Source organism: Pezoporus wallicus, unplaced genomic scaffold (genome assembly GCF_028554395.1).
Source record: "Pezoporus wallicus isolate ANWC-B61680 ecotype Strahan unplaced genomic scaffold, APGP_CSIRO_Pwel_v1 contig_12477, whole genome shotgun sequence".
In the NCBI taxonomy this organism is placed as follows: domain Eukaryota; kingdom Metazoa; phylum Chordata; class Aves; order Psittaciformes; family Psittacidae; genus Pezoporus; species Pezoporus wallicus.
The window spans coordinates 142,861-165,457 of NW_026638222.1; the positions used below are offsets into that span (position 1 = coordinate 142,861).

The window sequence follows — 22,597 nt, forward strand, 5'->3', positions numbered from 1 at the left end:
GAGCTGAGGTTCCCTCCTCCTCCTCCTCCTCCTGCTGCCCCACTTAAGGATTTTATGTGCAAAGAGGGATGGGGAAGCGGGGGGGGGGGGGGGGGGGGGGGGGGGGGGGAGGGAGGGAGAAAGAAAAAGAAAGGAAAGGAAGACAAAAATGTAAAAAGGAAAAGATTTGATGAACATCAGGAAAGGAATAAATTGGATCAGATTACTGTTCTGATGAGGGCTGGGCTTGCTTTATGAATAGGCCCCAAAGATAGCAAAGCGTTTAGCAATCACCAGGATTCAGTCCTCATATTCATGGCACGTTAGACCAGGAAAAATAGGTCGCTGATTGCATTATTAATCGCATCGAGCATCGTGCTGCATCTGCAGTTCAGCAGGCGGCTGGTGGCAGCGCCGCCGCAGCCCCGGCGCCTGCTCAGCAGGGACCAAGCCCCAGCCACCGCCTCTCCCGGAGCCGGCCCGGGAGGACCACGGCGCTCCCGGGCTCAAGCAGGCCACGGAGCCGGGGCTGGTGCCATGGGTGCTGCCAGGGATCAGAGATGCGGCGCGGGAGGGATGCTGGCGGCGGCAGCGCCACGGAGGGGATGTGTCCCCAGGGAGGAGCTCTCCCAATCCCAAATCACCGTGGGCAGCCGTAGATCAGGTCCCGGCTACCCCAATGCACCATGAACCAGATGCATTTCGCTTGCAAAGCCCCTGGCTTTGATCTCTATGAACAACAAAGGTGCATCAAATGCTCTGGGTGACCTCCACCTTGCAGTGCCGGTGGCCACGCAGAAGCCAGTGGAGGCAAAGCCAAAAGACACATGAAACCCCACAGCATTCCCCTTCCCAAGATGGCATCGACACGGATGCCCCACAGTAACGGCCCCTTTGAGGGGCACGCACGTCCCTGTGCGTGTCGGAGCACTTGGGGCCGCCTTTGCACCACCCTGGTGTGAATTAGAGCCCTGTGCCCTCGCCAAGCTGGGGACACCCAGGGCACAGCACCCTGGCGATGGGGCAGGCAGGGTGGGCAGCGTGATTCCCACCGCCGGGGGCACTGAGGACGGATGGGGCACACCACGGGTGCGCGGGATGCAGGGACGCAGCCCGCATCGCAGCGCATCATCGCATCACGGCAGGATGAGGCCAGAGGCACCCGGTGGCTGATGATTCAGAGGCAGCAGGTGATCACACTGCAAGGAGGAGGAGGAGGAGGAGGAGGAGAAAGAGAAGGAAGAGATGTCCCAGGTACCCAAAGCGGTGCCAGAGCTGGAGCCACGCGCTCAGCCCGCAGCCGGCGCAGGGAGCCCCAGGGAGGTGTGGGGCCAGCGGGGGTCCGGGGCTGGCCACGGCCGGGCTGTCCCTGCTCCTCGCTCCTGTTTCCTGGAGCAGCAGCAGGAACGCAGGGAATGCTCCGGTGACGTCAATGCTGACATTCACGGGCCCTGCCAAGCTCCGCGCTGCCGCGGCTGCTCCCCGCAGCTGACGTTGGGGTGGCCTCCGGGACGGGGTGGGGAGGGGGAAAAGGGCCATGAAGGTGGTTGGGGGCTGCAGCACAACGGCCCCAGCAGAGCCCTGCGTTGGGAGATGCCAACCCCATGGATTGCCCCGGTAGGGTTTGCTGCCCTCCCGTGCTCACACGGCGGCTGCCACCCATGCACAGGGTGAAGGTCAGGCTGCGGTGCCAGGGAAGGGCATGGGCAGCCCCATCCACACCACCGGTGGCACTTGGGCTCCGGTGTGGTTTGAACTGGGGTGGGGGGGGGCAAAGCTGAACTTCACCGTCCGCCTCTGTGCCGGAGCCCCACTGCAAAGAGCCCCCTGCAGAGGGTGCTGAGCCAGGCCAGTGGTGCAGGGCCGCCTTCCCCCTCCACCTCACCGGCATGGCCGGCAGCCACGCTGCTAAGCCCTGGCCCGCAGCCCACAGCTGCTTCCCAGCAGGATCCAGGGGCTCGGGAGGCACCGACGCAAGCGCCGGCCCCAAAGAGCTCGCCCTGCAGCCGGCGGAGCGGAGGCAGAGCACGGGGCAGGAGGTATTATTAGAGCACTTTATAGCTGGGGAGCTAAGCCACAAAGTCTGAGCCTTGTTAGCAGCGAGGCTCTCGCAGCGGAAAGGACCTTAATGAGCTTTTTGCCTTGCAGTAAAATACCTTTATAGGGCCCGAGCGCAAGGAGGAACCGGGTGTTAAGTGACTCACCCCAGGTCAAGGGCAGGAACGGGGAGCTAAACCCAGAGCTGCCCAAATCACGGTCCTCAGTGGCCACCTCCATCAGCCCCTTGGTTTGCAGCGATCCCAAAGAGCCAGGGGAAATGCTGGCCCCAGGCCATGCACCCTGCTTATGGGGTCCCTACTGAACCCAGCAGCCCCAGTGAAGGTGCTGATGGTTTTGGTACGTGAAGGGGGTCCACGCACCAGAATCTTCCCTTTGCACTTCTCCATCGACCAACGGTGCCAAATGGCAAAGCAAAATCCTACGCTACACGTGGGGAAACTGAGGCCAGGAGCAGCAAACCCAGCCAAGGGCTCTTCACTTACCCACAGGGCTCGGGCAGGCTCCGTTCGTGTTGTTCAGGTCTCCCCCCAGCATCGCCCCTGCAAAGCAATAGGAAACATGGGATCACCATCCGCTCGGGAACAGGGTGAGCATCCCTCCTTTTGGGAGGGAGGAAGAGGGAGAGCGGGAGGGAGGGACGCAGGGGAAAAGGAGCAGCGCTGCTCATCCTGGGCAAAATGAGCAGCATTCCTGGTGATCAGGTTGGGAAACATTACCCAGGCATATCCATTTCCTTTGGGAAGGAGCCAGGCAGCACAGGAGCCTGCTCCAAAGGAGGCAGCTTGGAAAACACTGCGCCTATTCTATTCCAAGCCCCGCTTTGGGGGGACACGGGGGGCTGGTGCTGCTGGAGAAGAGAGCCCCAGCAGCAAGACGTGAAACACAACCTCCCCTGTAATGTTCACACCGAATGGAAACCATCCCCGTGCTGCCAGGACGTGGCTGCGCTTCGGCCTCCCGTGGTCCCAGCGCTTGGGAAGCGCCGCCGCTCCCTGCTGTGCCGGGAAGAACCATTCCAGAGCCCTTCTTATCCCAAGAAACCGAAGGTTTCGCCTCTCCTGCAAGGAGATTTTCCTTCTTTGCAGCCTTGTTGGCGAGCTGCTTCTCAAAGCCACCTATTGACAGCCCGAGGGTGCCTTGGCCACGCTGCAGGCAGTGATTTTCCAGCACCGGAGCTGCAACCGCAGTCATCCCGGAGCCCTGGGCAGGGGAATGAAGAGCCTCGGATCCCAAAGCCCTCCATTACCCACTGCCCAACCCTTCCCAGCCCAGATGGGGAAGCCTGAGCCACAAACCTTTTTCTTCCAGCCCCGTGCTCTTGGTTTGAGCTCGCAAAGCCCTGAAAGCAGGAGAGCAGGAGGGCTGAGCCGCGTCCACGCAGGGAAATGTCCCTGCTCCCCACATGGGAACAGGACCGGGGACGCTGCGGGTCCCTAAAGCCTTTTACAGCTTGAAATAGGGGAAGGCTCCAAACCAAGGCACCCTTCTTTTGTGTGATCACCACGAAGCGGGGCCATCCCCTTGGGGGAATGATGCCAGCCCCATTCCCAGCCCTGCAGACCCCCTTGGGTCCCTGAGCTGGCACTGGCTCCTGACCCAAGGCTGCGCTGCGCGTTGGCTTTGGGAACGCGGCTCCGCTCGAGCCCGTTGCTGTAAAGAAAAGAATGAAGGGGAAAAAAGAGTTCTAACATGCAAGGCCCTGGCTCCTACAAACAGGATTCGGCCGTGTCCCAGGCAGGGAATGAATGAGATGCAGATGGTTGGACTTGGAACACCTCTGCGCTCGCAACCACGAAATGATCCCCCTTCAGATGAACGCCGGGATGGAAACACGAGGAGCCTCCAGCGCCTTCTGCACCGCAACCAAGCCTCTTTCTTTTCAGCAGAGGGGCCTGCGAGAGGGCAGGGACCCAGAGCTACGGCTTTCCGTGGCCGAGGAAGGCTCTGCTGCTCAGGCTGCTCTTTTTAGAGCAGGAAGGGCCCTCTCCATCAGGTCTGAGGGCTCATCGCAGTACCCGAGCGCTTCAAGCCATCATGAGACCATGTGGAGAGAGCAGCAAGCCACCAAGCCAGCTCCAACCACTGCTCCTATTGCATCCCAGCCCTGGTATCTCTTTCTGCTCACTCTCACCCCACTCAACCCACTGCTGGGGGCACCCCCAGCACCCAGATGTCCGGGCGGTCGCAGTCAGTGGCTCTGCCATTTGCAGCCGATTGTGATTTCTCCAGACCATCTGTGACAACCGAAATAGCAGGCAGGGGCTTTCTGCACGCTATTCTTATTCCTGATCACACTGCAGGGCTGTGGCCACACGTCGTGTGTGTGTGTCCCACCCCGCTGCTGCAGGGTGCAATGGGTGATGAGCTCCTCCTCTCCCCATCCTGCCCTCGGCCACCCATGGCCGGTCCCCGCTGGAAACGCCTGCTCCCTGCGATCTGTCACCGGATCCACATGCGACCAACTGCAACCAGCAGGGCCCGACTTCCAAAAAGGCCCTTTTTAGGCAGCAGCCCCATGTCACCGGAGTGCCACCGGCGATGGGATGCCGGCAGCCACCCCCAAGCCTGGGAACGGTGCCGGGTGACTCATCCCCTTGTGCTTCCCAACCTCAAAACACATCCCTGCAGGGATCCAGCTCTCAGCAAGACCTGGGGTAGGCAGAGAGGTGATGCTCGCACTGAGACCCCTGGCCTGGACCCATGGCCGCAGGGGTCTCCTGCATCCCGGGATGCTCCACGCTCGCCGCTGCACACCCAGCAAGGCTCCCCCAGCGAGGATGAGGAGGGAGGGGAGCGAAGGGGCACGGCATCGCTCACCTGCGCTGGCCGGCCTCTGCGGCAGCCCCGGGGACACGGTGTTCCTCTGCAGCGCCGGCTGCTGTGGCGAGAGGAGCCGCGGGTCCGTCAGCGAGGAGGTCACCAGGGACTGCGTGACCAGCGAGCTGCCGGGGTTGCTGAACTGCAGCGTGCTCTGGTTGCTCACCGGCACCGTCACGGGCATGGCGAAGTTGGGAGCCGGCACTGCGGACTGAGCAGAGAGCAGCGGTGAAGGGGAGCAGGGGGGGAAGGTCCTCACGTCGCAAGCTCTGAGCAAGAGGGGGCCTGATCCTGCACCACAGCAACTGGAAAAGGGGGGGGGGGCAGCACCTCAAAGCCCCACTTCACTGCTGACCTGCACCGCTCTGCTGGCGCCCTGCCCATGCTGGCAGCTCGCAGGGATGCACCGGAGCATCCCTCCAGGGATGGGGCAGCCACAGCTTCTCTGGGCACCCTGTGCCAGCGCCTCAGCACCCTCCCAGGGAAGAGCTTCCTAATACCTAATAATATCTAATCTAAATCTCCCCCCTGTGATGGGAAGAGCCCTCCCAGAGAGCCAGCAGTGGATCACCAACACAGGCTGGCACTGCTGCCAGTGGACAGGCAGCTGGGAAAGGCTCGTTTTGCCTGGCGTGGCCCCAGGGTGACACTGGGATTCACCCTGGCACCTCTGGGAGCTGCTGGGAAGGAGGAGCTGACCCTGGGGAGCAGGAGCATCGCTCGAGCCCTATCCGGGGCTGTGGGTTGAGGACCGGCTTCACCTACGGGTGCCCTGCTGGAGCCAGACTCCCTGCGATTATCCCAGCGTCTGTCTTATGTCACTGATTTGCTCTTCGTTAACAGGAGCAGGCACCTGCTTAGAGGCTTTAGCAGGGGCTTTGCTAAAGTCCCACTTTAATTTGCTCAGGGATGGAGGGGCAGAGCAGCCCAGGGCCGGATGGGACCATCCCGGGGCTGGAGCTGGGAGTGGTGAGGGCAGAGGGAGCCCAGCATCTCCCCACCGCACAACGATGGGGGCCCCTTGCCCCTCCAGAAAGCTGCTCCTAGGCGGGTGATTGTCCTCTGGGGACTGAGAGGAGGCCGGGGGGGGAAGGAGTGGGACGGTGCTTACCCACGCCTGGCTGCTGGAAACCCTCCCCACCAGCCTCTCAAGGGCATCCCGTCCTTCAGAGAGATCCTGCGCCTGCAGCCAAGCTCCGGGAACGCCGGCTCGGAGCCTGCGCTGCGGCACCGCGCTCACGGGGACCCGGCTCGGCCTTTCCCCACTGCTGGGGAGAGCTGGAATCGCCCTGCTCCTGCCGGGAGCTGCAAAGCCAGGAGGAGGAAGGTGGCCGGGGCACTGCCGGAACACCGGGAGCGGCAGCGGGGGTAAATCACGGAACCACACACAGAGACACGGCATGGGCTGGGGTGGAACGGACCCCGAGGTCATCCAGTTCCAACCCCCTGTCACGGGCAGGGGCACCTCCCAGTCAGTGCCTCACGGGTTTCCATCGCTGCAAACCCATCGGTGCCCGTGCACAAGGGAAAGGAAGGCAAAAGCTGCCCCTTGTGCATCGCACCTTAAACAACGCCTTGACAAAACCAAGAGGCTGGTACCCCACCTGCGGAGAGGACGTTTGCTTTTCATCTCTCTCTTATCTCACTGCACAACCCAGGCCACCAGCAACATGGTCCCAGGTTCCCCCCCCACCCCAACCCCTAGGGAAGGCAGCTTGCACGTCAACCCAAAACGTGGGGCAGGAGATGCACGCAGCAGCCAAACCTCAAGGATTCCTGTTCCCACTCAAAGCAATTCCAAACACCAAACGCAGAAGCAACGCCGAGGCCTCTCTTGAGCAAACAAGGCTGTTGTTAAGCTTCCCCGGGTGCTGAGGCTGGTTAGTTCTTGTCACACACAAAACCAACCCAGCTGGTTATAAAGGAAGCAGCGTCTTCTTCAACTGCATCGCTCGGTCCCTTCGCTGCACACGGAGGTTTAGTGGGGGAGCCCGATGCTACGCCCAGACTACGACACCTGAATGCCACCAGCCAAAATGACTTCAGGGCACGGAGTGCTCCTTTGTGGCACAGCTGGATGCTGCCTCCAATGATGGGAGCCTGCTTGGAGCCCTCCCTTGGCAGCAGGCACACACAGATGCTGAGCAGACCCTGCTGTCTGAGGTGATTCTACACCCAGCTTAAACCTCTAATGACTTTTCGACCTATTCTGCACCAGTGAAAGGGCTTGTGTCAGGTACTGGGGGGGTGCCAGGGCTAAAACCCGCTCCCCAGTAGTGAAACCAGGGAGGCCAAGGCAGAGCCAAGCCTTGCAGGAGCTCACCCTGCACTAAACCCAGCCTGGAGGGCACAGCTCTGAGCATCCATCACTGCCTGCATCCCATTTGGCTTCCCCTCCTCAGCTCTCCCAGGGCTCAGGGCAGCCACCCCCCATCACCCCTGCAGATGCAGATGCTGGGGACCTTGGGAGGCTCCTGGAGCTCACCTGCTGAGTCAGCACAAGGAAGAGCTGTGCACGTCACAAGGGCTAATTCTCAAGAGGAGATGGGAGTTTTAACTCGTGGGGGTTGCAAAGCACCAAAGGGCAGGTTATTTTCTGGGGGGGAGGGGGTCTGGGTGTGGGGAATTATGACACTGCTTCATCCAGCCCTTAGGAATGAGCCTCTGCTCTGCTCCGGGCAGCATCAGTTCTGGCTGCAGCAATTCAGGGCTAATCCCTCTGAAGGAGCCTCCCCTGCATCAACAGTCTCTGCTCCCTTGAACTAACAACTAATTTGAAGCGTGTCCCTCCTCCTCCTCCTGTCTCCTGACACAAATCCCTTCCAGCACTGTCCTGATGCCACCCCAGTGCCGGCTCCGGGATCTCAGGCTAAAACCTCCCTGGATTCCTGCCACGGCCACCAGCTGCCCCGAGGGCTCGGTGGATTGGGGGGAATTAATGTGGAAGAGCCCAAAGTCTCACAGGGATGTGAGGGGCTGGCATGGCGTGAACCTGGAGTCTTAATCCAGGCAAAACAAACCTGGTTTTGAGGGGAAAAAGGGGGGAAAAGGAGGCCTTAAGCCAGTATTTGCAGCGAAGATGGGGAGAACATCCTCCTTCACTGCCAAGCTGGAGCCACCGAGGCTCAGGAACGCTGGAGCTAATGGGAATGGCTTTCCCAAAGGATGCTCCTGCTCCTCCCGGTGGGAAACACGAGGGACCCCCAAGGGCCCTCGTGCCTCTCACCCCTAGGGTGCATTCGGGGCTGTGGTGGGCTGCACGCATCGGCTCCCAAGGCACAGCACGGCTCCGAAGCAAAGCCATGCACAAGGCAGCCCCTCCATCACTCGGAAGGGAAAGGAGGGGGGCTGCAGACCACCAGCTACTCACTGCGAGCCGGTAACTCTGCATCATTTTATCAAACTCCTCATCAATCTTTTTATACTTCTCTTCGGTCTGCGGGGTCAGAGCAAACACTTCATCCCCTTCCGGGCTCTCGCATTCCCTGTGCTTCTTGTTCAGCGCCTGTGACGTTTGGGGATGGGGGGGGGGACACAGGACACGGAAGGGGGGTGTCGGGGAGGGGAAATGGAACAGAAGGAGGACAAAACAAAAGAAGAACATATAATGAAGGTTTTCCAGCCAAGGGGGCCCGGTACTTACACCATAGCGCTTGAACAGGATATCCAGATCCTCGCTGCCTTTACGGTATTTATCCTCCATCAAGGGGCTCTGGTCTATGGAGTCATCGCCGTCGGGCTCCGGGCTGTCACAGCCGTTAAAACCTTTCTTTCTTAACGTCTGCAAACACAACCGGGACAGTTTGAGGTCTGGGAGTGGGGATGGGGAACACGGGAAGGTGCCCGAGACGGGCAGGTCCCCCCCAGGACAGCCCCTGGACCACAGAGACGATGACTTTGCCCCAAGGCTTCGGTGACCTTCATGGAGTTAAAGAGTCAGGAGCCAGCCCTGACACCAGGCTGTCCCTAAGTCGGGAATTACAACATGGGGAGGGATGGATGGGGAGAAGCTTCTGTGCTTTCAGAGGATCTGTTTACGCCAGAGCTGAATTTGGACCCGTACCAGCTCAGGCGCATCCATCACCTACAATTACTACAATGACAAGGAGGGGAAATAAACTTTAATGATACCTGTTCTCCTGCTAAAAATAGGGAAAAACCTTCTTCCAAATAGCAAAATAAGGACCAAAACAACAAGCAAAGAGCAGCTTCTCCTGGCAAAAACCAGCTGGGTTCTAATGGAGCGCATTTTCCATGCGTGATGGGTACCGCATCAAGAGCATCGCATCAAGAGCATGGCACGGGTGATACAGGAGGGTGATGGTGACAACACCCAGGGCAGCAAACCCCACAGCGAGCCCCAGCTGCACGAGCAGCAAAGGGGCAGAGAGCTACTGAAGCGACATCTCCTCCTTCGTGAACAGGAGCCTGGTAATCACACGCACGGTGGAAGCCCCAAAAGTTCCTCTTGCGAGCGCAGTAGCCAATCTGCAGATTGTGTTACACATGCACATTTAATCACTCTATTTTCAAAATACCAAAAGCAATTAGATGTTATTACGGAACCATCACTTGCCAATTCAGGGGGTTTTTATTTAGAAGTCAAAGCTACAGAATTTCCTGGAAGTCTTGATCTCTTTTCATGCCAAATTCAGCAGGAGGAAAGAAAAAAAGCAGGGAGCCTTGACAATCCTCCTCTTGTCTTCCTAAACTGTAATAAACATCAAGGGCAGGTTGGATGGGGCTTGGAGCAACCTGCTCTAATGGAAGGTGTCCCTGCCCGTGGCAGGGATTTGGGACTGGAGGAGCTTTAAGCTCCCTTTCAATCCAAAGCATTCCATGGTTCTCTGCTGGGAACTGAATGGCTCTGCCTTTTCCCACTGGTCCTGCTTGGTGGCCGCTTGTGCTGAATGACACTGGTCAAGCAACAGGCACCAAACCCATCCTCCAGCTGAAGCTTTTCACCCTATTTCCAGTCAAACTTACTCCTTCACCGTCCTCAGTTGAACACTCGCTACTTAGATATGACGCAGTGGGGAGAAGTCCTCATCCACATCCAGCTCCACCAGTGAAGGGGCTGGCTCACTCTTGATCACGGTGGCATCTGAAGCCCTGTTTGGTGTTACTTATAATTCCTGCCACCTAATAATCGGTCCCTGTCCCTGGTCACAGACTTCACAACATTTGTTATAACTTAATTGTCTCTGGGTCTGATCTCCACCACCAAGTTCAGATCAGAGCATCCCGAGCTGGGACAAGCGGCTGCGATGCCACCATCCCATTGAAAACCCAGCAGCAGCCCCAGGAAACATCAAGCCAGTTGTGCATGGGGAGAAAAATCCCTCCTGGATGCTACAGGCAGCTGCCTGCGGGCACGGAGGGGAGGAAAGGAATGGAGATGGGCTCCAGAGCTGGCACAGCAGAGGATGGGGATGATCTGCAGTGTGATGGGACAGGAAGCACCGGGGCCCAAGTCGCAAAGCAAAATCTGCTGCTCCAAAGGAGCTCTGGGACAACAAAATGCCATTCCCAGCCATGTGAGCTGCTGGGGTTGTCATTTTTTTGGGATAAAATAATGTGTGTCCCACGTTGTCTGCTCCCTGACAAGATGATGTAAAAGGAAAACCATCCTGCTGGAGCGGGAATCAACCCCAGCCGTTCCCGGTTTCAGGATCTCTGCAAGGTCTTTTGGAGAAGAGCCTTCCTTCTCATTCCTCCTCATTCCCTTTTCCAGGAGAAAAGCTGCACAGAGGCGTGAAAGCTCTTTGTCACCAGGCTGCACCCCGAGGAACACCACTCTCTCCCCATAGAAAACAGACCTAAAACCAACCCCTTCACAGCAGAAGGTTTTCAAGGAAAACCAGGGTGAGAACCTCACATGGCAAAGAAACTCCATTCATCACCTTCCATCTCCCTGCCACCCCCAGGCTCCCCCCACCACGGCAGGACCCGCTGCAGGTCCCCCTCTTCCAGGCCATGTTCCCACTCCCATGATCCCAGCTCACATGGGAACAGACTTCTAACCCGAAGAGGGGGAGAGAGCAGCAGGAAATGCAGAACATGTGAGAGGAAACGATGCTCAACCAGGATGTGGCTGACTTCCCTTCGAGGAGGGGGCACTCAACCACCGCAGGCTTTGGGGAAGTCTGGATAAGGACGAGGATGAGGATGAAAACACGGCACCGGCAGCTGCCTTTGCAGCATCCTCTGCGATGCCCTCTGAGGAACGCCAGCCCCGGGATTTAGGGAAATCTCAGCCCTCCCCGTGACATTCAGCCAAGGAAAGCAAGGAGAGGCACTGCTGCATGGCTTCAAGTGGCTCTGGAGCATCCCCTTGCCCTGTTCTCACCCCACTCCCTCATCACACACACTGGCACGTCAGGCGGGCTGCGCGGAAACGAGAAGCGACAGCGAGGAGCAAAGCCGGCGTGATCCCGGCACGTGGCCCCCAGCGTGCCTGGCCGGGGGCCTCCGCTGTCCCCCGCCTCATGAAGGGAACCCCCCTCTCTGCATTAAGAGAGATTTGCTCTGACTTAAAAGCTTCCAACGGCCAGGGCTTTGCCAGGCACGGAGAGAGCCGCAGGGGTTTGCGTGGCTCAACCCCACTGCTGCCAATCCCCAGCGCGGAGGCGTTCCCACAGGGGATGCCATAGAGTTATAGCATAGAACCAGACTGGTTTGGGTTGAGGGGACCTTAAAGCTCACCCAGTTCCATGGGCAGGGACCCCTTCCACTGGAGCAGGGTGCTCCAAGCCCCATGCAACTTGGCCTTGAGCACTGCCACGGATGGGGCAGCCACGGCTTGTTGCTGGGGAAGCTTCCAAGGATGCAAAGATGCACTTGGAGGAGTCAAGTTCAACTGGGAGTCACCAAGAGACATGAGATAAACTGGGTCTGTGCGTGGTGGGGCCAAAGCCGGGCTGGTAGGACCTGACCTGGGCAAGGGGACATGGCTGGAGGGGTGGGATTGAAATCAGCACCAGGAGCAGGAATGGTCTGGGCAACCCTAACCCTGCTCCCAGACGAGATGAGGACAAGGGGGGGATGCTTGAGCAGCCTCAAAAGCTGCCTCCACCCCAGTGGGTTTCACTCCAAGGAGCTCTTCCAACCAGACATGCCGAGCCCGGCGTGTTTGGGCTCTTTTCCTTGCCATCCACCAATGTCCTTCCGCTGCCGATGTTTCTCTCCTCGGCTTTGGATGCGGCTCCAGCTTTTCATGTGGTGCAAACACAGTATTTCTTTGGGTGCCAAGGACTGTGTGTAACTTGTCGGCTTGGGAGTGTTTGCAGCCTGGACCATAAGGGAACAGCGAACGCTGCCCAAAATGTTTACGGGTATTTTTAGGCCAAGACAAATCTGTTCGACGCCGCGAGCGCCGCGGTCGGAGCATCCTGGAGAGGCTGGATGAGGCGGTGCTGAGGAGCAGGCAGGGAGCGGTGCCGGAACAACCCCGGCATGGGCATCACCTGGCTCAAAGAGGCCAAAAAGGGGCAATTCAGAACCATTTCTATGCCCCCTCCACAACCAGGCACTGGTGGACAAGGAGCCAAACCCCCCATGGTGGATGCTTGGCTGTGGCCATGTTGGTGGGAACCAGTGAGGTGAAAACCTGAACCCAAACCTCTCAAAAAGAGCCATTTCATGGAGAAAACACAAGAAAAAGCAGGATTTAGGAAGGAAGGTGTTTGGTTTTTCCTTCTTCATGAAATCACGGCCCAAATGTGCTGCCAGAGCCGCACCAAAGGGATTCCAAGGCCCGAGTGGCAGGAGAAGCCGATGCCTTCAGCAGTGCTTTGACACGAAGCTTTGTGCCATGTGAGCTCCAAGCCTCTGACCCACACAGGGCTCTCTGTGGGGCTGTGCTGCTCCGCTCCTTTGGGATTAATCTACCCCCCCCGGAACGTCAGTGATCAGCCAGCCAAGGGCTGATCAGATTGGACTCACCATCCCAACCGCAGCTGGACAAGTCTTGAGCAACCCCATCTACACAAGAGAGTGGCCGTGCTTCGAGCCGGTCGGACCACAGGCACCCAAAGGTGCCTCCCAAGCTGAATGACTTCGTGGTTCAGCCCCTGGTGCCCTCCTCCAACCCCACCACGTGTCTCAGAAACAACAGACAGGGGCACCATCACCACTGCACCCCATTGCAACCCTGGGAGATGCCTCCCAAACTCCATGGTTTGCCTGGACCACGGGGAAGTCCCACAACGCAGTATCCCGAAAAACCCGATTGTATGGCACTAGCTCAACACATCACTCGAGACAGCTTCAAACTCTACTACCCAGACCCAAGTCTTTTCATAGCCTGGACCAAAACCAGGTTGGCATCAAGTCCTGGAGATCTGCTTGCTCCCATCCCCACCCAGCACCGACCTCCTGCATCCATCCGGCTGCGGTACCCGACCCGGCGCCGGCTCCAGCACCACGGCAAAGCCCGGACAAGGACGGGTGACCTCACCTCGATGATGTCCGCGTTGGTCCGGCTCTCGTGGGGCTCGTTGTACTCGGTGTACTTAAGCAGCACCTTGTCCATGTCGGTGCTGGCATACTGGAACAGCTTGTTGGAGTGGTTGAAGATGATGAGGGCGATCTCGCAGTCGCACAGGACGCTCAGCTCGTAGGCTTTCTTCATCAAACCGAACTTGCGCTTGGTGAAGGTCACCTGAAAGCAAGAACCACGGTGAGGAGCCAACCCCAAACAGCCTGGAGAAAGCCGGGATGACCACTGGAGGAAGAACAAAGGGAACAGGAGGGCAGAGGGAATCTTCTCTCCTCAGCTTGCCCAACTGGACCACATACCCCAAGCTCTCCTCTCCCACCTCCCTCTTCCAACCAGTTCCTATCGCTGCCTATTTCGGGCTCCTCCAAAGGCAGACACTTCACAAGCACAGAGATGATTATCAGCCTTGGAAATCATCACATCTTGCCAAATCAAGAGCAAACGAATCTCAGCCCCCCCCCCCAACAAGCAGAGCTGCCATCTGTCCGGGGGCTGCGCGGTGCTGGGTGCTCATCAAGTTGAACATTCAAGCACTGGAGATCTCATCTTCGCTCACTGCAGCAGTGCTGTGAGCACCCAGCCCTGTGTGCCAGGAGCTGGGGGCTCGGCCACCCCAAAGCTGCTCCATCCCACCCCAGCCCTGACCCGCTGCTCTGAAGTCTCCACTCAGCCTTCTCTTCTCCAGGCTGAGCAACCCCAATGATCCCAGCCTGGCTCCAGGCCCTGCTCATCCTCGTGGCCTCCTCTGGATTTGCTCCAGCAGCTCCATGCCCTTCTGATGCTGGGGACAGCAGAACCCAGATCCTTGCGAGCTGGCTGGGGGATGAGGACAGAGCTGGGTGCAGGCTCCAAAACACTCCCCAGATGCCAGACAGATGCTGGGCTGCATTTCCCAGCCAAGGCTCCTAACAGGACCCAGCTGGTGGGGAAGGAGCTGGTTTGGGCTCTCCACCGTGGCCACTGAAGGTCCCTCAGCCCCCACAAGGAACAAATGCACCCCACTTGGCCAATGCCCTCTTAGCCAATGAAAGAAAGGAAAATGAAGGCAGGAGTCAGTGCTTTGCTTTAGGCATCGCTCTCAGGTTGAGGCAGCAGCCTGGGGAAGGGCTGGAGATGAAGCCGAGATGCCCTTGGGTGCCCCTTGCCATGCATGGGAGGGCTTGACCCCACTTTGGGCCTCCACCACAGCATCGATTTTGCAGCTGAACAACTGTAATTTGCAGTGTTGAGGGAGGAGAGTCCATTGCCTTCGCTCAACTCAAGCCTGGACAAGCTGTAACACCAGGAAGAGCTTCACCTGGAGCATCCCCATCCCCACCGGCAGCATCCCTGCTGCACCCAGCTCCGAGCATCCCTCCAGCAGCAGCCGCATCCCTCTGTGCAGTTGGGAGGGCAGGGCAGGGGCACACGACGGCCTGTCCTGCCCCACCATCATCCAGAGATGATTAAGCAGTAACGAGATTGGGCTCTAATCTCCTCATCCCTTGGGAAGCGCGTTGGCCCCGCGTGCCACGTGCGCCCGCTCTCAGCATGCTTGGGCTGCGAGCACCAGCGCTCACATTGCCGGTGGCCCCCTTCCCGGGGGCATCCAGGACCTCTCAGCCACCCAAAATCCCTCCTGGGATGCTCCCAGGACTGAGAGGAAAACACAGTGGTGTCACCACCAGGACAGAGGGAACAGCTGAGGGTGGTGGTTCCAGCAGTGCCCGGTGCTGGGGACCCACCTTGCTGGGCACCATGAGATCCCTTGGCCACGACCATGGAGCCATGGAATCAACCGGGCTGGAAAAGCCCTTTCAGCTCATCCAGTCCAACCATTGCCCAGCACTGCCAAGGCCACCACTAACCCATGGCACTGAGGGCCTCGTCTACACTTGCAGGGACGGTGAGTCCAGCCTTTGCCTTGGGCAGCCTGTTCCAATGGGGCAGGAACTGGTCCTCAGCTCCATCTAAACCTCCCCTGGTGCAGACTGAGTGGCCAGTTCCAACCCCCTGCCATGGGCAGGGACACCTCCACCTCACACTAAACCATGTCACCCAAGGCTGTGTCCAATCTGGCCTTGAACACTGCCAGGGATGGAGCATTCACAACCTCTTTGTCGTCCTTGAGCATGGGGTTACCTGCCCAAAATCAAGCAACAACCTGAGCTGAGGCAAGCAGAACCCAGAGCACCGAAGCATCCCTCTATGGACAAGGGGTATTCCCTCTGCAGGTAGGGACCGGGTGGAGGAACATCCTTTTGCCTTGGTACCCCAGAGAAAAGCAAAGCCCTGCCATTTAGTCAGCCCCAACACTCACAAGGGTCAGCCAACGCTGCCTTGCACATCTCCCTGTGACCTGGGGCAGAGACCCCAAACCTTCCCCTACCGCCGTGCATGAGTCTCATCTAGAAGAATTAACCTTCTAAGTCTAAGAGGGTAATCAAATCTCATGCTCCACGGCATAAGCTGATCACCAAAGGGGTCAGGAAGGAATTACTGCCCCACACTAGCAAGGGATTTTTGCCTTTCCCCTGATGTAGACCATATTGGTCGCTGCCAGAGTCAGCAGGCTGGCCCTGACGGCCTGATGCTCTGATCTGTTATGGCAAATCCTCTCCACTAAGTCCTTTAATGACATTAGCGACTCTTACTTGCTCTCCTCCCCTGGTTTTGGCTTCTGCTGTCATTCTGCTCTCCTCTGTGCGGGCTCGTGGTCCATGCACCCACGGGCGGCAAGGCGCAGGGTGAGAGCAGGGCTGGACTCACTGATGCTGAAGGTTGGATGCAGGATGCATGGGAAGAGCTTCACTTTGCTCCTGTTCACCCTTTGCTCCTGAGTGTCCTTCAGTCCTGTCCCATCCCTGGCCAGGCCTTCCTGAAGCTCCTCGGCTGTGCCATCAACCCCCAGCATTACCAACTACCTTCTGCTCACCTGAACTTCTACTGGGGCTCCAAGAGCTGCAAATCCCTCTCCCCCTGTGCAAGGCTGGTCACTGCTGCCCCATAAAACACACTCCAGCTTTGTCACTAACCCCATTCCCTTCTAATTATGGGACTAAGCAGTGCCATGAGCAACCGGGAGATTATCAAAAAGCATTTTATGCCCATCGCATCCCCCCAGCCCTAATGAAGAAAACCTGCAATTTCCTCTTGTTTTGCTGTGGGGCACTAAAGCAGCTCCCCCAGTGCTGGCATTTGCCCCTTTGGAAGCATTAGGATATATAAAACAATCTTGTTTTTGGGAATAAAAGCAGGAGAAAAAGTGGGGCAGCCCAAACTGGGGCATGGGCAGCGGTGGCTGCACCGGAGGCACAGGCTTGGACGTGCTGAGCCTGACTCAAGGACCACAGGAAGCCAGGGAGCAAAGGGATCCGCCTGGAAGTCTTGTGGTTATGGCAAAATAGAGCGGTGGAGTCACCCCAGAGCCAAGCCGGGGTGGCCAAATGCTGCCACCCAGCTGGTGCTGCCCAGGAGCATGAGCATCGGGGAGAACCCTGGTCCTTTGCATCCCTGAGATACACACCGGCATCTCTACACGCGCACGTCTAGGGCTTGGCTTCAAGGGAGCCCGGGGGGAAACAAAGCCCTGGCTCCATCTGAGTTTTCAATTGAGAAAAACAAGGAGAAAAAAAAAGAAAGGGAATAATTTGCTGTTTGCATCCCAAAAAAATGGAGACGCGTTGCGGCTGCTTTTCATTGGAAAAACCTCACGGCAAATGTCAACTGAACCAGATCTTCTGCAAGAGACACGGGAGAGAAGGGAGCGAAGCGGAGAAGAGACCTCCTTCTGGAGAAGAGCTCAGATGGAAACGGCGTGAGGAGCTCCGGGATGAGGAGCAACGCCCGGGTAAGGCAGAAACGGTGCTGGGATCCGCCTGGATGTGGCCCCGAGGCCCGGTTTCCGCTTCTTTTTATGGGTTAGACCCAAAGCAGAAGGCATCGATTGGGCTCAGATGGGTCATTTTGAAGCAGAACCCTTCCAATCCCCAAGAGAAGAGCGGGTGAGGAGGAGTGGAGAGGGGAAGGGAAGGGAAGGCACTGACCTGCCGGTTGCGCTCGTCCGTGATCCGCTGGATCTGGATCTTTTTCCTCCCCATCTTCTCTGGAAATCCTCGCCGCAGCCGGGACGACTTCGCTCCAGGGGAGGGGAAGAGGAGCTCCTTGTTAAAACGCTGTCATGAACGGCTGTGGGATGCTTTGGGGTCAATAGGAAAACCAACCCCCAAACAAGGCTGTGTCGGGGGGCTGCGTGCTCAGTTCATGGTACCCTCCGGCGCGGCCGGGTCCTGTGGGGCTGAGCTCTCAGCGGCTGCTCAGGAACCTCTGCAAGGACAGAGACAAGAGTGAGACCCTCTGGCCCCAAACCCCATCCAGGATCCAGCACTCTCCCCGTCCCCAGCATCGCTCCGACCCTCCAGCCCACGGGAGTCTCTGCTCCATCCTCCTGCCCACCTTGGGGCCAGGAGGGCTTCCATAGACTCAGAGAATCCCAAACTGGTTTGGGTTGAAGGGGCCTTACAGGGACCCCTTCCACTGGAGCAGCTTGCTCCAAGCCCCTGTGTCCAACCTGGCCTTGAGCACTGCCAGGGATGGGGCAGCCACAGCTTCTCTGTGCCAGCACCTCAGCCCCCTCACAGGGAAGAGCTTCTGCCTCAGAGCTCATCCCCTGCTTCAGGTTAAAGCCATTCCCCTTGGCCTGTCCCCATTGAAGCCGGGTCACGGAGAGCTTCTCACCCAACACCCCCAAGACCTTCTCCTCAGGTCTGCTCCATCCAGCCTCCCCCAGCCTGGGTCTGTGCTTGGTGCAGCTGCAGCCCCGCTGCCTTTCTCCAACCTGGTCCCAATTCACCCCAAGGATGGAGCCCGAAACCGCCCGCGCTGCAGGACATGCGTGGGCTGGACACAGCGATGCTCATCGAGGAGGAGGAGACGACAGCACCCAGCCCGTGAATCATTATCCCTCTGTGACACTCCAGGCTTTCTTTTCCCCTTAATAAAGTCAGCAGCAGCCGAGCGGCTGGTGATTAACTTGGGCAATTTAAATCCGTCTCCAATTCCTGCATTAATCTTCAATTGGGAATTTGAAGAAGTCTTTATTTGACTACTTTTAATATAGATATATAAAAAATCAGGCACAGAAACCTACTTCTTATGGGCATGCTTCTTACTCCATGATTCCGCATTGGATAATGGGACAGGGGCTCAGCATTCAGCATTCCCCAGCACTCGCATCCCTGGATGCAAGGGGGATAAAAGGGAAAGCCACCAGTTCATCCTTCCATAGGGACGTTTTCCTCCTGGTTCTCTCTCCGAGTGGCTGGATAAGGGCAGCGATAACGCTGCATTTAAGGCGAGGGTGTCCCCTGCCAAGACACAGGCAGAGGGAAAAGCCAGTCCCAAAATAGCCTCCTATCTGCCTCCACTTGGCAGCCCCCAGCCCTCGGTCGTCACCAAAAGCATGGGGAAAAAAGGCTTTTTCTCCTCTTCCCATCATCCCAAATTCACCCGCAGCATCTGCATCCCAGCTCCTCCTGCTCATCTCCCACCCCAGAGAATGGAGCCCCTCTGGACCTCACTGAAGCCCCGCAGGGACCTTGACCCCATCCTTCGCCTCCCCATAGGACCATGCTGCGACAACAAACAAGCCCTGATGGTCTCACTCCCACACTTGTGTTTTGGGGGTTCACTGAGTCGTCAGAGTGACTTAATCTTGTTTTCTGCTTCTTTTGGGGGGGAAACTATTCACTGTGCACCATGCTTTGTGGTTTCAGTGCTGGTTCAGGCAGCCAAGAGGCAAACAGGACACTTCTCCCCTCCTGATATCCAGAATTTGCCTTCTAGGGAAGATGAACCATGGGGAGCCCAGGAAGGAGATCAGAGAGAAAAAGGGCAGCAAAATCCTAGAGCATCACCAGCCCTAGAGCATCACTGGTCCCAGAGCACCATTGGTCCCAGAGTACCACCGATTCCAGAGCATCACTGCCACAGGAACATCCCTCAAAGGTCCATGACACAGGAAGAGCCCAAAGGAAAACAAGGATTCGTGTTTCATCCACCCAGGGTGTCCACTTGGCATTTCCACCACCACGAGCCCACAAGGGAGAGGGGATGAGGTGAGGCTTTCACACGCACGGAGAACACGTGGCAGAGGAGGAACTTTCTGCCCTTTCTGCTTTGCAGCTTTTCCCTTTGGAGTTTCCATTCCTTTCAACTGGCTGCAGAATATTCACCTTCACCACCTTCAAAACCACCGGCAGCAGTGGGAAGCAGCAACAGCTCCACATCCGGACCCAAGGCAAGATGCTAATTCTTTCCTTGTGCTGCAGCTCTTGGACAGAGAAACCCTCTGAAAAGACAGCAGATTTGCTGCCCAAACCAGAGAGGAACTCTCCAGAAGCAACAATAAACACTGCACAACAACGGGCAGTAAATTTAAACCGAGTGAAAGGAAACACATTCTAACACAATTTGGTTGTGGGACTTCTTCACAGGACGCTCTCGTGGCCAAAAGAGTTAGGAAAAGAGATGGGATGAGGAGAAAATCCCTGCCCCAGGCTTCCCACAACCTGGTGCTTCTTACAGGGGAGTGGTGGCATTGAAAGCACCTTCCCCTCCCGTGCCACAAATAAACCCAGGTGTTTCCACACAAACCACCTTTTTCAACCACCAGACCACGGTCTCCTGGGTCCTCATCCTGCTGCCTGGATGGGGGCCACTGTCCCAGCCTCAGGGTTTGCTCATGCTGATGGATAAAGTCCCCTGCAGGAAAAAAGGGGGACTTGGCAACACTTGGCTTGACCCCATGGGGAGCAAAGGAGCTGGCCCCTTGATGCTCTTCACCCCTCTCCCCTCCGCAGGAAGGAAAACACCCACAGGGAGTGCGGTCCACGGATGGGATGAAAAGGAGGGATGGAGGAAAGCACAGCTGGGATCTCAGACTCCCTCTTTTCCTCTTCCTGGTCCTGGTGCTGGAGTTTTGGGGTGGGTTTCTGCGGTTTGAGGCTGTTTTTCTCCCCACACCACGTTTTTCCAGGCACGCGTTCACGTTTCCTGCCCAGGTGGCTGTTTCAGAAGGTCCCACCACAGGCCTGAGTTTCTGATCAGCATCAATGAGCCCAAGAAACCTGGAGAACCTCCTGGCCCCCTGCCCAGCACCCATGCACTGCCACTGCATGCTCTGGTCCAGCCCAGAAGCAGCCACACTACACCAAGCACCGGGACAAGAGCCTCCAGAGCTCCCTTTCCTCCATGAGCACTGCTCTATCACCATACCAAGCCATGGGGATGACCCAGGACCCTCCTCCGTGATCAGGTGCAACTGAAGCACCTAAAGGCACACGCTGTCAAGCACCTGGAGCACAGCCCCCTTCCTCAACCTGCTGCTCATGCTCTGGGGGTGCAGCACAGCACACAGGTCATGGGGAGTTTCTCATCAACCAACACCCCTACGTCCTCCTCCTCAGGGCTCCATCGGCTCTCCACCCAGGCTGTGTTTGTGCTTGGGATTGTCCATTGCCACACGCAGGGCCTGGCTGACACTAAAAGACACTAGAGAATCTCTGCAGCCCTGTAAGGCAGGTTGACTTGGCCAAAATGTGACCCAGTGCGGTCCTGAACCACGCTTCGGATGGCTCAAACATCACAAGACCGGGACAGGGCCAACCCAGGCACCCACAGCCTCCCCCCCATCCCTCATGCTGCCACTATACCCAGTGGTACCCGTCTCCATGGTGACCATCTCCACGCAACCACCGAGCATCTCGGCTGCTCCACCACCGGCAGCACAGGGACTTTTGACAAGGGTCTGCAGGGACAGGACAAAGGGAACGGCTTGAACCTGCCAGAGGGGAGACTGAGATGAGCTCTTAGGCAGAAGCTCTTCCCTGGGAGGGCGGTGGGACACTGGGATGGGTTGGATGGAGAAGGTTTGGGTGCCCCATCCCTGGCAGTGCTCAAGGCCAGGTGGGACACAGGGGCTTGGAGCACCCTGCTCCAGTGGAAGGGGTCCCTGCACATGGAGCTGGGTGAGCTTTAAGGTCCCTTCATCCCAACCCAGTCTGTCAGATTCAGCATCGCCCCAGGGAAGCGAGGAGAAGCACCAGGATGGAGGCAGCCCATTAGCACCCGCATCCCTCCCTCTGCCCTCCTCCCCTCCCCTCGCACGCCTATGACTACGGCAGCAATTAACACACTCGCTAATTAACTCCGAGCAGGTGCTGGTTAACTCTGTGCTGAGTAATTCAGAGCCGGCTCCAAGTAAATTGCTTTCAATTGGAGCGGCGGGTGAGGGAGCAGAGCCGGCATTGTGCAGCGGGGGGGAAGGAAGAGGCATCTCAGCATCTCAGCTGGGAGATGTTTTCACAAAACAAGGGATTTGGGGGTGCTGCATCCACAGCCCCACAAGCGGGGGGGGGGCAGCGAGAGCTGCTCTCTCTTCCAAGTCTTTGTTTCAGGGTTTTTTTAGCCACTACCCACATTTCCCAGCCCTTTTCCCTATTCCTAAACGCTCGGCACTGGAAGCAGCAGGGCTCGGTGCCTCCTCCCTTTCCCCATCGCTTCTACACAGCCCCGTATTTCCCCCCGCGTGCTTGAAGCCACTTGGACTTCTCACAGCCCCTTGCTATTTTTACTGCGCTTTGATTGCATCCCTTTTTAGTCACCTCCTCCCTCCAAGCCAGCCCCGCCGCGGCCGCTCCCCCCGGAGGTGAGGGCATTCAGCTGTCCTCCCTCAAACCTCCGCCTCGCAAAGCCTCCTGCGCTCCCAGCACGCCGGCAGCTTAAATAAACCCAACCTCGGCTGCGCGGGGAAGATCAAAACGCTGAGGCCAAAAGCTTTAGGAAGAGGAATGGAGGCAGAGCAACGCCTCCTGTCCCAAACTGGATTTTCCCTTCGAGCCCTCCACAGCCTTCATTCTCCCAGCATCTGCCCCTGCTGCTTCCCAGTCCTGCGCTGAAATACACAGGGGAGCCAAAGGGAGGCCAGGATGCGGATGGGTCCATCCCAGCACTGGTTCAAGGGGTGTTTTCCCCTTCTCCATCCCCCAAAGCAGGCCAGCGCCACAGGGATGTCCTTGGCCACTGCAAAAGCACTCAAAGGACAGCTGGAGGCTGGGGGGAAAAAGGAAGGAAAAGGGAAAAGAAGAAAATCTCTCTCCTGTGAAGATGCTGAAAGGACCAACGTGGCTCATCTTCCAGAGGAGAGGAATGGAGGATGCCTGGTCACGGCACAGAAAGTCCAGAATCAAAGGGAGAAAAGCA

The 22,597-nt window shown here is 57.8% G+C and overlaps 1 protein-coding gene across 11 annotated transcripts in view; it reads right to left on the reverse strand.

Moving 5' to 3' along the window:
* The window catches only part of MEF2D (myocyte enhancer factor 2D), a 59,398-nt gene that overhangs the window by 8,676 nt on the left and 28,125 nt on the right, over window positions 1–22,597 (reverse strand). For 7 of the 11 annotated variants that reach the window (XM_057409996.1, XM_057409995.1, XM_057409992.1 and 4 more), the window contains 5 exons: window positions 17,383–17,660; window positions 13,316–13,519; window positions 8,501–8,638; window positions 4,858–5,068; window positions 2,523–2,579 (listed from right to left, as the gene is read on the reverse strand). In XM_057409996.1, coding sequence (XP_057265979.1) covers window positions 2,523–2,579; window positions 4,858–5,068; window positions 8,501–8,638; window positions 13,316–13,519; window positions 17,383–17,436 — 664 coding nt within the window. In that variant the 5' untranslated portion in view covers window positions 17,437–17,660. Of the gene's footprint in view, window positions 1–2,522; window positions 2,580–4,857; window positions 5,069–8,227; window positions 8,363–8,500; window positions 8,639–13,315; window positions 13,520–17,382; window positions 17,661–22,597 lie in introns of all 11 variants that reach the window. The other 4 variants (XM_057409998.1, XM_057409994.1, XM_057409993.1 and 1 more) reach the window with 2 other exon arrangements.